The sequence below is a fragment of the Rhyacophila brunnea genome, unplaced genomic scaffold, assembly GCF_057557595.1.
Source record: "Rhyacophila brunnea isolate RB1 unplaced genomic scaffold, BYU_Rbru_1.0 scaffold_2, whole genome shotgun sequence".
In the NCBI taxonomy this organism is placed as follows: Eukaryota; Metazoa; Arthropoda; class Insecta; order Trichoptera; family Rhyacophilidae; genus Rhyacophila; species Rhyacophila brunnea.
Genome location: NW_028232859.1, coordinates 54,608,166 through 54,621,964, shown reverse-complemented (window position 1 = coordinate 54,621,964; position 13,799 = coordinate 54,608,166). Strand labels below are relative to the sequence as shown.

The 13,799-nt window shown below is 35.8% G+C and overlaps 1 protein-coding gene across 9 annotated transcripts in view; it reads left to right on the top strand.

The window, feature by feature from the left end:
- The window catches only part of LOC147072527 (uncharacterized), a 454,455-nt gene that overhangs the window by 412,366 nt on the left and 28,290 nt on the right, over positions 1–13,799 (top strand). For all 9 annotated transcript variants that reach the window (XM_085946933.1, XM_085946932.1, XM_085946926.1 and 6 more), the window contains exons 5-12: positions 7,029–7,188; positions 7,951–8,290; positions 9,083–9,453; positions 9,754–9,945; positions 10,036–10,299; positions 10,636–10,894; positions 12,238–12,434; positions 13,518–13,602. In XM_085946933.1, the coding sequence (XP_085803059.1) occupies positions 7,029–7,188; positions 7,951–8,290; positions 9,083–9,453; positions 9,754–9,945; positions 10,036–10,299; positions 10,636–10,894; positions 12,238–12,434; positions 13,518–13,602 (1,868 nt within the window). The remainder of the gene's footprint in view (positions 1–7,028; positions 7,189–7,950; positions 8,291–9,082; positions 9,454–9,753; positions 9,946–10,035; positions 10,300–10,635; positions 10,895–12,237; positions 12,435–13,517; positions 13,603–13,799) is intronic.

Below are 13,799 nucleotides of genomic sequence, written 5' to 3'. Positions count from 1 at the left end.
GTCAACCCATATTAGTCTACTGTATTCATATTTAGAATAGTTATTAGTTTTACAAAAATTAATGTCCTATTTATGGTGGAATTTGACAGCCTACCTTCACCCATCGCTATTGGCGTGCACTATTTATGGTGGATTTTAACAGCCTACCTTCAACCTTCGCTACACTACAACTAACAATAAGTTTAGGAAAAATTAATGTGCGCTATTTATGGCGGATATAAGCAGCCTACCTCCAACCTTCGCTAATGGTGTCAACTCATAGCAGTCTACCGTATTCATATTTAGAACAATTGGTTTAACAAAACTTTATGTGCGCTATTTATGGTGGATATTAACAGCCTACTTCCACTCCTCGCTACTGGTGTCAACACGTATCAGTCGACTCTATTTATATTTAGAACAATGAGTTTAACAGAATTTAGTGTGCACTGTTTGTGGTGGATTTGACAGCCTACCTCCACCCATCGCTACTGGTGTGCACTATTTATGGTGGATTATAACAGCCTTCCTCCAACCTTCGCTACACTTCAACTAACAATTTGTTTAAGAAAAAATAATATGCGCTATTTATGGCGGATATTAACATCCTACCTCCACCCTTCGCTACTGTCCACCCATACCAATCTACCCTATTCACTTTGAAAATAATTTGTTTAACAGAATTTAGTGTGCACTATTTATGGTGGATCAAAATTTGCGCATATTGTTTCATGAGATACACACCTACAAATTAACACATTGGCATTTATTGCAATATCAACTAAAGATACGAGATAAGAACTAGTCACGCATGTATTTTTTTCAAATCGCCTTCCACTACTCACAATTAGGTAGGTACCATCAATTTCTGATTAGCAAAGTTCATATTTTTGTTACTGCATTCTTTCGGTCGTCGCAATAAAAGTGTCTAGTTACCAATTTATTTTGTTGTTGTCTACCTACTACACACACATTCCATTCTGGATCATCTTTAGTTTGGTTTTGTGAGAATATAAATAGAGCCACGAAATGTCAACCTTCATACCAGATACATAATAAATATATTCATTTCTGGATCATCTTTAGTTTGGTTTTGTGAGAATATAAATAAAGCCACAAAATGCCAACCTTCTTACCAAATACATAATATATATTAACTTCTGGACCAACATTAGTTCAGCTTTGAGGATATAAATAGAGCAACAAAATGGCAATCTTTGTTAGAAAAATGGCCGTTTCTAGAACAATTTGAGCATATTTTTATGGCGAGTACATCGACTGGAATTAGTGGCAAACTGGCAACCTAGGAAACTATTGAAGCGATGTTGTCAATTCGCGCAGACGTATTCTATTTCAACGAAGATAAATGGCTATAAAGGTGGATCAACACCTCCTCTAACTTCTTACACGATCAACAAACAACGGGAAGAGTTGATTATATATATATATATATATATATAGGTAGAAAACTCGGTAAGTATCTAATTTCATCAGTCCCTTCGCATGTCATTATATATTTTTACATATACGTATATTAAGCAAAAAGCAATACAACAATCACATTACCTAACCTCATTTATTTTATGCAAACTGCTATAAAAAAACAACTTGATCATACTTTTGAAAAAACCGTAGAGATCATAGAACAGAATGGACCAGGCTTTTGAAAACAGGTTTGCTTTATTACTTTATGATGATCAGGCTATAAAACGCAAGGAACATAGCGATGCAATATGTATTTTGATTTTAAAAACTATATTTTATTGTTTATTACCACGTTTTTATTAGCTTGTTTGTCCGGTACAGATTTTTTCTTGTGTGTCCAGTTCAAATTTTTTCTTGTTTGTGCAAAATTTGTATTGGACGATTGAAGATTTTTAACTAACTTCCTGACTAGCTAGACATTTGAAACTTTTAGAATATATCAGAACACGACGACAATGCATTCTTTTAATACTTTTGGCCATCTTTAAGCATAATTGAATTCATTTTCAGTTAATTCTGGTTTGTATGTTTGGGAAAAAAATCGTTAAAAGTACCTTATATTTACTACCGTCCGACAAGAAAATCTAGGCAATAACCGGAAGGCGCTATTGCGGTTAAAAGTGGGAGGAGCTTGTTAGTTCACAGTTTTAACCCGTGGACAACTCGTCGCTAACCGGAAGGCACTTAAATCGGACTGCGGTTAAAAATGGGAGGAGCTTGTTAGTTCACAGTTTTAACACGTAGCCAAGAAGATCCTGCTGGACAGTACTCACTATTATTGGTTGCTAAGGGGGTCCTAGCAACTAAATTATTAATATATACGTGCGTTACTATGGAAATCAATATGAAATGTCAAAATGACATTTCAGTATTCTATAATATTTATTCAGTATTTATATCAAGTACAAAAAAAATATTAATACATATAATTGTCAAGTTTATATGATTCAACAAAAAAATTAAAAACGTGATATATAAAAAGTTCTTTTTATCTTGTAAGTATTTTAATTTTATTTCTTTTGCTATAAAATTATTTTTTTGGTTTGTATTTTTCTGTACTAATTTGATCTAACTGTAGGTACCTACGTGTTATTCTAAATTTCATGTTGTGAACGTATTGAATTAATAATTTGTTATGTGTTAAATGTGTATTTTTTAAATAAAGAAATAATGCACACCGACTGTTCTCAAATATTACCAATATTGAATGAAAGTTTCGTTTACGTGACAAACTTGCATATTTTGATACAGACGTAACTATTGAAAATATCATACATATTCTTTAATACGTGTTCAAGTTTATCACATATGTCTCCACACTCGAGATTTATAACTTGTAACAGCCTCACCTAAAAGGGGGTGACCCGTCTCACAGTATTTTTGTGTTCTGGTAGACATCGTATTAATCCACTTCAAAAGAAGCGAATGTATATTAACTGCAGTGTGAATTTTACCAACAGTTTGTTCAGGTCAGACAAGCAGAAGCTTTATTAGGTAAGTACCTACCAGATATACAAAAGAAATTATGTTATATAAATTTTAATACAAAATATTTTTCACACATTAATGCAGCGATTTCCAAACTGGGAGGCGCGGAGTGTTGCAAAGGGAGGCGTGAAAAGTTTAACACAAATGTAGCCACAGGTTTGCAGTTTGCAAATGCATAGTTTATAAAAAGCTCGGGGGCCCGGGCATAACACACGTCGCAAATTTACTCTAATAGTTTTTAAAAAATCGCCTGTGGCGCTACTTTGTTTCAGGACTATTAAATATTTGAGATATGTGGTTGTGCTTTGCAATTATTTGATGTGATACCTATATGATGATTGCTATACTTAAATGATAACTCCCGTGTATAATTTTGGAAACACTAATTCAGAGCATAACACTGCCCCCTTAACCTCAGCGATAGGTAGGTTGGCCCGCCAAAGATCCTAGCCTGAGGGCCCGCTTCAGGATGTGGGGCCCATGATAGAATCCATCTGTCAATGAACGACAATGAATTTGCATTGACTACAATTGAATAGGAAAAATTGATATAATTATCATGCGATATTTCATTGAAATAAAAACCCTAGTTCAATTTTGGTTGAATCGAAGTGAAGAGTAAATTATAATACTTTGTCAAGAAAAGCAATGCAAGTTGTAAGTAAAGTACTGCTACCATTGATTTGTAACATCATATTTATGCGAAACGGATTTTCTGCATTAGCTGCAATGAAATCCAAATATCGATCCCGTTTAGTAGAAAAGAGCACTTTATGCTAATAAAAAAGTACATCCATCGCATGAAAAATAAATTAATTTAAAAATGAATATGATATAAAACCTTGTTTATTTTCATAAATAATTTTTTATTTATTTTTGCATTACTTAGTACATTTTTGGCTATTTAAAAAGGTGTCTGTATTATTTAATAAAATAAAGGGGGAGGCGCCAAGATTAGATTTTTTTTAAAGGGAGGCGTAGTAACATAAAGTTTGGAAACCACTGCATTAATGAAAAGATTTGCATACATTCATTATTGTGACCGTTTACCAACTTTCGATTGTTATTTCATATCTTAATGTTCTATAATAGTTCTGTTAAATGAAATAACAATGGGCGTAAGTATGGAGTTATAGATCGAAGAATTGGTGAAAGCGGAAACCGTATACTTTTTGACATTAGATAATATGTTTTCCTTCGTGTTGTAAAATATGAATTACCTGTATTTTGATGTGCGTCAGAATATTTTTTCTGTTTGTATTATTGATAGTAAGTATATTAATAACTAGAAAAAATACCAAGTGGCAGTGCTATCTGTCAACATTATTTGATGTGACGATATGCTAGTAGGTACTGGGCCGTAAACATCTGTCTGGTCAAATTATTATGATAGTATGCTGTCACTTGTTTTCTTTCACGACCCGATTAAAAATATCTATTCCTTTAGAATTCGCGTTTACGTGTATGTTTTCTCTCAATACGTCTTCTCCCTGTCTCGCTCCTACATAAGTACGTATGTTTTCTCTCATGCGTTACAGACAGACAGATAGATAAATCAAGACAAATACATATTATTGTGATAATTTTAATTTGTATGGATAGGTACATGCGAACGCTAAAAGACCCGCTCATACGAAATCATTCCAACAAAAATTTACTGAGGTAAGAATTTTCCGAGATGATGGGTGCAATTTTATTTTAATTACTTAAGTGCGGACATAAAATTAATTGGTTTGTACATTTTCATTTGAACGGGTATTATTTCTATTTCTTCTCTTTGAGGGCTGGGGTTTGCAATCCCGGGATTCCGAAATCGGGATTTATATATTTTTTGATAATTTATGTTTTTTATTAATATTTAATCTGGATAGGTAGGTACCTACTTTACTAAGTTTTATATCGTTCACCTATATACCAACAAGTGTTCTGAATCCCGGTGGATATCTCACTCGATTTTGGGATTAAATTATTTAAAGGTTTTTGATAAAAAAACATGTTCTTTTTTCTATCAATAATTTAATTCGCACCATCGCAACTAAACTGCCACAATCCAAAAATCGTCAAACAGAGAAAATCAGCTTTGGCGTTTTTACCTTTCGCATTTTTGTACTGTGTTTTTGAAACATGGTTAGATATTGAATGAAGTTTTGACTTGAATTTGATGACTTAGAGATATGAAATTTTCGGTATACTATGAACGATAGACAATGAAACGTAGTAATTAACTCAAAACACGTAAATTTGGACTTGTGGCGGTTTAGTTGCGAGGGTGCGAATTGTCATATTAAATAAATCATCAATCAAGAAAGTGATATCAATAATGTGAAATTTCTTATGATCATTTTTGATGGTATATTATGTATTCCGGAATTTTTGTTTTATTTTTGTCTAACACCGGGATCGAACACTATGTTAAGTGTATTTTTTCTATATACTGAATTTTCCTAGAATACGTTTAAGAATGTAGCATTCTTAATACGCTTACCAGGCTACTGCTTTAACCATCAAGGCATTAAGAGCGTACATAAGTGAAACGGCAAATAATTTTCAACAGTATGTGGAACAAAATTTCGCAGTCGTCGCCAGTCGAAGAGCGACAGTCGACCTGTTCGCACGTCAATTTGTTTTGTGATGGCGTCGGAGGAATATATTCTTAAATCGTGTAAAGATGACTAAAAAACGTTCCGCATGTACTTGAAAAAAAAAACATGTCAATGAATATACTATTATTATTACGAATATAATAATAAACATAACATTAAAAGGATGCATGTTGAATTTTTATGACAAATTATATTTCGTTCGGCTCGCGTCATTTGCACAATCCGCGCATCGCCTAGTCACGATCTTTTTATACCATGCCTCAGCTGAGCTATAGCCTTAAGCTACCGAGTTAAATGTTCTTCTTGCGGGTCATTTTTCTTCAAAATTAATTCACTTCTATATATGTATAAAGATTTTTTTTCAGATTTTTTCTCACACCGGTATCCCGGAACCAAAATTTCTTTCCGGGATCGCAATCCCTAGTAAAGCATCGTCTTTATTCGTTATCAAGTTTCAGCGTTAACTCGGAGATACATATGAGGGGTTAAGGCAAACCTAATCACTATAAACTTTTTTCAGGGCTTAACTGTATTTTATGACTCATTTTACGAAGCCTTGAGAGGCAAGCCCGCCTCTTCTTCTACTTCTTGCTTCGTCCGGAATTACGTACGCGACGATTATCTTATCCGCGCACTCACAGCATGCTCGCTCCCTCTTCGGCATTATAACGCGGGATCAGTGTACCGTTTACGGCAATTATATTCGAAGGCTTTTAAAACTTCGAGGAAAGTGGATTTGTGCGGATGGTTGAACGTATGTAATACCACTGGGTGGGTAGGTATATCGGAAATTATGGTTACAATATTTGAATTGTACGTATTGTATTTTGTTTAAAAAATATGTCATAATTATTAACATGATTTTTACGAGGACGCGGATTGAAGAAGAATTTATTGTTTCACAACCTTTAAATAAATCATACAGGTAAAAACCATTAAATGTACAACATTATTGCATATAACATTTATTTTATTGGCAAAATATGGTTACATGTAAATGATTCTTAGTCAACGTACTCGTATAACTTCGACCAAAATTTTTCAACCGTGGTATTATTAAAATGGTTTTTAAGTAATTGGGCATGACTCAGTTTTACAATAACGCATATTTAACGCTGGCAGTTAATTAAATTAAATACTTACTGAAAATGATGTTGGTGGCCGCAGCAAAATCCACTGGTGGCCGCACAGAACCACTGCTCTAGATGTAGTCAAAACTTTTTGAGCTTAAACTAAAGATATACTCTGATTATCATACTTTTATGTCAATGTCCATTTTTATTAGGCGGAGCGCATGAATACCACACTGCGCATTCAAAAATTCCTATCGCCAGCCAGTTTTCTTGTGTCTCCCCTAATGCATGCGAAGTGTTAATATTGGCATAATAGCTCAAATTCGACCATCTTTTGTTGTATTGAATAGAAAATAACTTTTAATTCGTTGTAATAATTTCATTATTTTCTTTTTTTCAGGATAATAGAAATAGCCGGGGGCAGAGAGGTGTTCTCGCAGAGCAGGGCGAAGGCCGGGAGGAAGGGGCGGCATGGGGCGTCGCAGCAGCGCGCCGTGCACACCCGCCCCCAAAAGCATCGCAACGACAAAGACGTCTACGACACCATTTACGTTAATGAGGTATGCTTTATAATGTACTAATTTCACATATAGGTACATGTATAGGCAGAAAAAATGACACTATCAAAAGACATAAGCAGTCCAAAAAAATGAAAACGAAGTGTCATTGAAGTAGAGTATTATTTATTCTATAGCGGCAGACCGTCTTTGGACTCTCCGGAGCTTTGAGTCGTGGGTTCAAATCCCACGTCTGGCAAAAACGATATGTAGTTTTTCAGTGTGTGATTTATTCTGAGCAAGGAACTTCCTGTTTAAGCTTTGTACTATTCCATTTGAGTCGTTTTTTTGGGACCCGGGTTTCGCCTTTCGGCATCTTCAGGCACTGTGTACAATCACAAAAAAGCAAAACACCGACAACGACTACTATTAACTCTAACTTATATAACAAATCAATACAATAAAGTTTTGACGATTTGTTATACACTTATGGAGTGTATTATTATTGATAATATAGGGGGTTTTTTCATAATTATTCATAATTTGTTTGTTATTTTTTTTATTATGACCCTTGACTTGATAGGTAGGTAATGGAGATTTTACCTACTTTATTGTAAGTATTGATTTGTTATATAAGTTATAGTTAATAGTATTCGTTGTCAGTGTGTATTTGCCTTTTGATGATTTATACAGTGTCTGAAGATGCCGAAAGGCGAAACCCGGGTCACAAAAAACGACTCATTTAATAGTACAAAACTTTAATGCATTAGAAAAAATAAATAGTTTACAATTTTATATTTATTTAAATTCTATTATGATGTTTAGGCGAATTCCAATCGTCGGCGCGGTTCGTGCGACAGCAATCCCGGGAGCGTTCTGATCAGCAGTACCCGCGCCAACGCCCCCAGGAACATCTCCCTTCAATCGTCGTTCCCGGTGCAGCATTCGCCGCCGCCCCTGCCGGTGTCAACGACGGTGACCAGGGTGCTGCGGCAGGCGCCGTCGCCTCCGCCCCTCGCCGACTCCCCTCCGCCGCCGCCGCCTCACTCGCCGCCTTCCCCGCATTCGCCGCCCATCAACAGACGGGGGCACAAGGGCAGCCCCATAGCCGTCACCGCGGGCGGAGAAGTTGTAGTCTTTGATGATATCGGTGACGACTGGCAGGGTAAGTTGAATTTTATTGTAGTAAGTTTTTTGTTTATTTTTTTATGTACCTTATCAAAAAGCTATATAATCCTGTGGATGAAACATGAACAAGAAGTATGTTCTGGAAAACAAAATACATGATTTACAGCAGGGGTAGTCAACCTATTTTATGCCTACCGCCCACTTTTGTATCTCTGTTAGTAGTCAAATTTTCTAACCGCCCACCGGTTCCACAGTAATGGTGATTTATAAAGTAGGGAAGTAACTTTACTTTATAAAATTTATAAAGTAAAGTTTTTTGTTAAAAGTTAAAGTAAACTGACCAGTGCGACCGCAAACAAAAGAGCCTGCGCCTTTTATCGTCGTTTGCATTCCTATCGTAGATTGGGTTGGGGGGGGGCGCCGGCTACCATCTCTGCTTGTTTGTTACAGCTGGGTGGTGTGTGGGGAGATGCGCGAGCTATTCTGAGATGATGCTCTTTTGTTTGTGGTCGCATTATAGTGCCATTTAATTTCACTTATGTAACGTGAACTAAACTTATGCGAGGAACGATACATTTTCTGAAATTATAATTATTGTCACGAGGAATTTTATGAAAACGTAATTAAAATGTTTTTAAAACCCCTACCGCCCACAATGAAAACTGAAATGACTGACTTGGGCGGTAGGGACCAGGTTGACTACCCCTGATTTACAGTCTTTCAAATGAAACTATTTTTGATCGTTTCTGTTTGTTGGACTCAGTTTAAGGGTTATGATTTTGAGTTTAGATTGTCTCTTTTCATAAGATTACTTTGTTCTGTTGTCCAGGTCTCCGCCTTGATCTCGAAAACAGCGACAATGATCTGGACAATGGTATTCAGCGAACTGTCACAGTCGAGAACAACACTAATTCACTTATGACTATCGGTGTACATAAGAAGAAAAACGGAGGCACGGGAAAGTCTTCACCATTAGATGATGAAGACATTGATGACGATGAAGAGGAAGAAGAAGAAAGTAGTGAAGAAGGAAGCTGCAGCAGTGAAGGAGGGGGTCAGGGAAGAGGGAGAGGAGAAGTTATTTTGGGAAATGAGGTGAGCGGAGGTGGGAGAGTAGCCAGAGTAATTGGGGAACTGCCTATTGCGGAGTATGCTGAGTCACCAAGGCGGTATGGACCACCCAGACCTGGATTCCCTCAGGTACTAAAAATCTTCTTGCATTGTTTATTATTTTTCTTGTTGCTCTTTTAACAGAGGTTGCCTTCTGTTCTTTTCGACATGCAGAAAAATGATGTTTTGTTACAACAGAACCATTCTCGAAAGCTTATCAATTCATGAAGTTTTTCTTCTATCTACACACCATCTTTCTATTATCCCTTGAATCATCAGTTGCCATATTCAATACCACTCATTCTAATCATTTCTCGTGATTTGTACCGTTGACCACTGTGCTTACTATCTTACTAAATTATTAATTGTCCAATTTTATTACCGTTGCAGAGGGTTTTATCAGGAAGTAGTCCATCGCCACCCCTAGTGAACCCGCCGTGTTTGGCTCCTTCTTCCACTACCTTTGATTACTTGTACGAGTTTTCGGAAACACGCAAAGTTCTCGAAGAGTTCTTCAAGTGCCCTAAACCAAATGATATTGACCATGACAATGGAACTCTCGATGACATCAACGATTTTCAGGTGGGTTTGTTTTCATCATTCATATTTTAGATAATAATTCATAGGGACCTAGAACAATTTAATATGAACCTTATCATTCTATGTACTTAGGATTTGGAGTATGAACTGCGGCGCCATCAGCGACGAGCAGATGAAGATTTGGGGGTGGAGGAGAATGGAGACTTGGGATCCGTCACGGGGGATGGCGATGGCGATGGAGATGATGGATTGGACGGGGAGGGAGAAGGTGCAGATTCTAGGAGTGGGGGAAGTTGGTATGTGGGACAAAGATTGGCTCGACCAAGGCCTGGCGCTAAGACTGCACAAGACTCGCCGCACACGAGACATAATCATACCAATTTTCTTGGACTGCAGGTGACTTTAAACAAAAATTATACATATATAATTTTTATGTTTTCTTAGTGATGCTCTTAATTATGTCAATGTATTAGACACTATTTTGCATTAAAATTCTGTGCCGTAAGGAAAAGAAAGATAAGAGAAAAAAGAAGGTTGTTTTTTGTATAACTTTGTATGAGAACTGCCGTGTTTCTGCGTGAAATTTACTGATTCAGCAGCATTGATTCGACTTCTTACTTATCTACACAGTTAATTTGGCATATTCAACTCGAACGTATCTTCCTTTTCTTTTCATTGAGTGACATTGCTTAAGAACTTTCTAACACAAACAATTTATTCCTGACATTGCAGCAAGAGTGTGATCCGTATGAACCAGAAGTGAACCTCGTAGAGTTATCAGTCGGGACGGGATCCAGTGGTTCAGGATCACGTGGGGGTACAAACGGGGCCGCAAGTGGTGTCGGCGGCGGGACCGGCAATGCAGGTATCGGAAATCAACCTTCGCACCCCCCGCATCGATTTACTCTCTCACCGGAGACAACCGACTGTGATTCTAACTGTGGAGACCTCGATAGTGAGGTATCACTTATGCTTATGGAGAATGAATTAGGTGAGAGTAGTACTTGTATCTTGTAATATTTTTACACTTCATTTGATTCCTGTTTTTTGGTTGTTGAGTTACCACCTTGTACACCAATGGTGAAGGGTGGAGATAGGCTATTAAGATCTGACAGAAATAGTACACACATTCTCAGTCATACGTATTTGTTTTCATTGAACTAAGACTACAATGTGGAGACGCTGTTGGTATATTTTTAAAAATATATTAAAACCTACCTAAGCCGAACCATAATAGCTTTGGTAAATTATTGGCGATCCGCTAAAAATAGTGCACACTTTTTCAGTCATACTTCTTTGTTTTCGTTGAATTATGAATTATTACACATGGTGTTAATTAGTTTTTTAAAATTCATTAAGCCATGGATATGCCAAACCATAATATATAAGAAATATTCTTCTATCTATAAAATATCCAAAATTATGTATGATTTAATGGTATAATTTTAGATATTTTATAGATAGATGTATAGTTTTTGACTATTATCTATTATAGCTTGGTTTACGCAGGGTTTAATTGAATTTTAAAAACTAAACTACACCAAATACACATTGTAGTCTTAGTTCGATGAAAACAAATAAATGACGGAGAAAGTTTAGTGTGTCAAATCTTGACAGCCTACCTCCATCCTTCGCCACTGTTGTATACTATTTTCTTTTTTTATACTGATTTTTAGAATATACTGTAACAAGCCGAAAATCTCGAAAAAGGAGGTAGAATATAGCATACATTGTTATAATCAAAGATGTTGAAAAAAACCTTCTATGGAGATGGAAGTTGGGTTACAAAGGGTAAATATTAAAATCAGAGTGTTGGAGCAGACCCTTTTTTGAGTTGCTCCGCTCCGGGACCCAATACAATACAAATAAAAAGTTTTAATAAATATTATATGTATATAAATGTTAAAAAAATAAGTAGTTTTAAAATAATCGTCATTTTCGTTACCTATTAATTCTATTAAACAAAATCTGACAGCAAATCGTCTCTCATTATTTACCTCTTCTGTCAAAAAAGTGAGATTATTTATCACTCGGCAGTGTTGCCATATTTCAAATAATTCCTGTGCTGCGAAGTGTCAAAATATACTACCTATTTTCATTGGATTTTAGGACGAAAATTTAATAATAAAAAAATCATCCGGAGCAGTGGAGCACTACAAATTTTCGGTGCTCCGGCTCCGCTCCTGCTCCGGGTAAAATCCCATTGTCAGTGTAAGATGTCAGATAGTCATTTAGTTAATTTTCACGAAAAATGCAGTTGGACACCTTAACTTGTATGATGACATATTGGCAAAATATTTAACATTTGTTCTATAATATTATCATTTTTTATAGGTTCGAGCAATGCGTGCACCACAAATCGTGTAGTCCCATGCATGCCAGTACTGGAAGATGGGCTGAGTTCTGGTCACGCGTCTGACGCAGACAACAACAACGCCCGCTCTGTTCACTCTGCAACAATCACCGTGCATTCTCCGTTACCGCCAGCGCCTCCGCCTTTGCCACATCATGGAGATTACATTGATGAAATGGTGAGAGCAATTCACACCTAATTAATTTTATTATTATTTTTATGCAATATATTATTACTTGGAAAAACCTAAGAAACACACCTATTAGGAAAATCCTAGAATAAATCTTGAACTGAGTTGGATTCTAACAGACCTTTCGCTTGCCAGACGAAGGCTCTGACCTGTTGGACTACCGACCCATGTACCAACCGTGAAGATATTACCAAAATGCTATCTTCGTTAGTCGTAAAAAAATATTAATCTGTTAAAACCCTTCGTGAGGGGGCCCACATCAACATAGGATTGTAGAGACAATTATAAAATTAAATAACATTACATTAACTCGATTCATAGATGTCATCAGGATTGCTCCTAATTTAGTTTTGATGTCCTTATAATTTATTTTTTATTCAAGATGTCTCTCAAATAATATGTAAACAGAACATGAAGAAACAGAACAGTGACAAAACAGTCACTTTTGTCGTATCTATCTATTTATTAATTAAATACTTAAGTTTATAAATGAAATACATACATATAAATTTTTAATATATATGTATACATATTATAATCACTGCATGTTGACCATTTAGCGTAAAAGCCTCAATTTATCTGCTTCATTTTGATAATCATGCACAACTCAACAGAATTATTAAACTCATTATTTTGTTGTACCTAGTCACCCAAGTATTTTGAACATATTAGATTGATTAAGACGAGATGTACCTAGCTTGCCGGCAACACCGAGTTGAGTCCCGTTTAATTGAGGCTTTCCAGTAATTTTATAATTTGATTTTTTTTTACAGCGTATTAAAAACCTGTGTTATTAAACATCTATGCAACATATAGAGATACGACAAGTTCAATATTAAATGTTATATTTTTCCAGAAAGGTCATAGTTCTATTTATCGCTGTTCTGTTTTTTCATGTTCAGTTTTGTCGCCGTTCTGTTTCTTCATGTTCTGTTTATTCATGGAACCATTAGTAATACATAATATCATATTCTTCTACAAGTTTACAATCTCTGCATAGATTCGTTCTCTACTTATTTTTCGTCTTCTATAAACTACAATAAATTAATACTCTGTCAATCTCTCTTTCAGAATGGGAAACTCATTGTTGAAAATGGTATCAAGAATGATGTAGGTGGTCTCCTAGATTCTGATTTGAATTCTCTGGATCCTCTAGGTAAGTCTTTCTAAGTCATGTGCCGTATTACAACTTTTCTACATTGTTACACAAAATCAAATCAATTTTATTTACATTATTACCTACGTAAGTTTGAAGTATAACTTTGTTTAAAAACTAGCATGAAATTGATTTGTCAAGTAAGGTTTGCAATCCTGGGATGCCACTGGATGTCATGATTATACGAAATTCCAGGA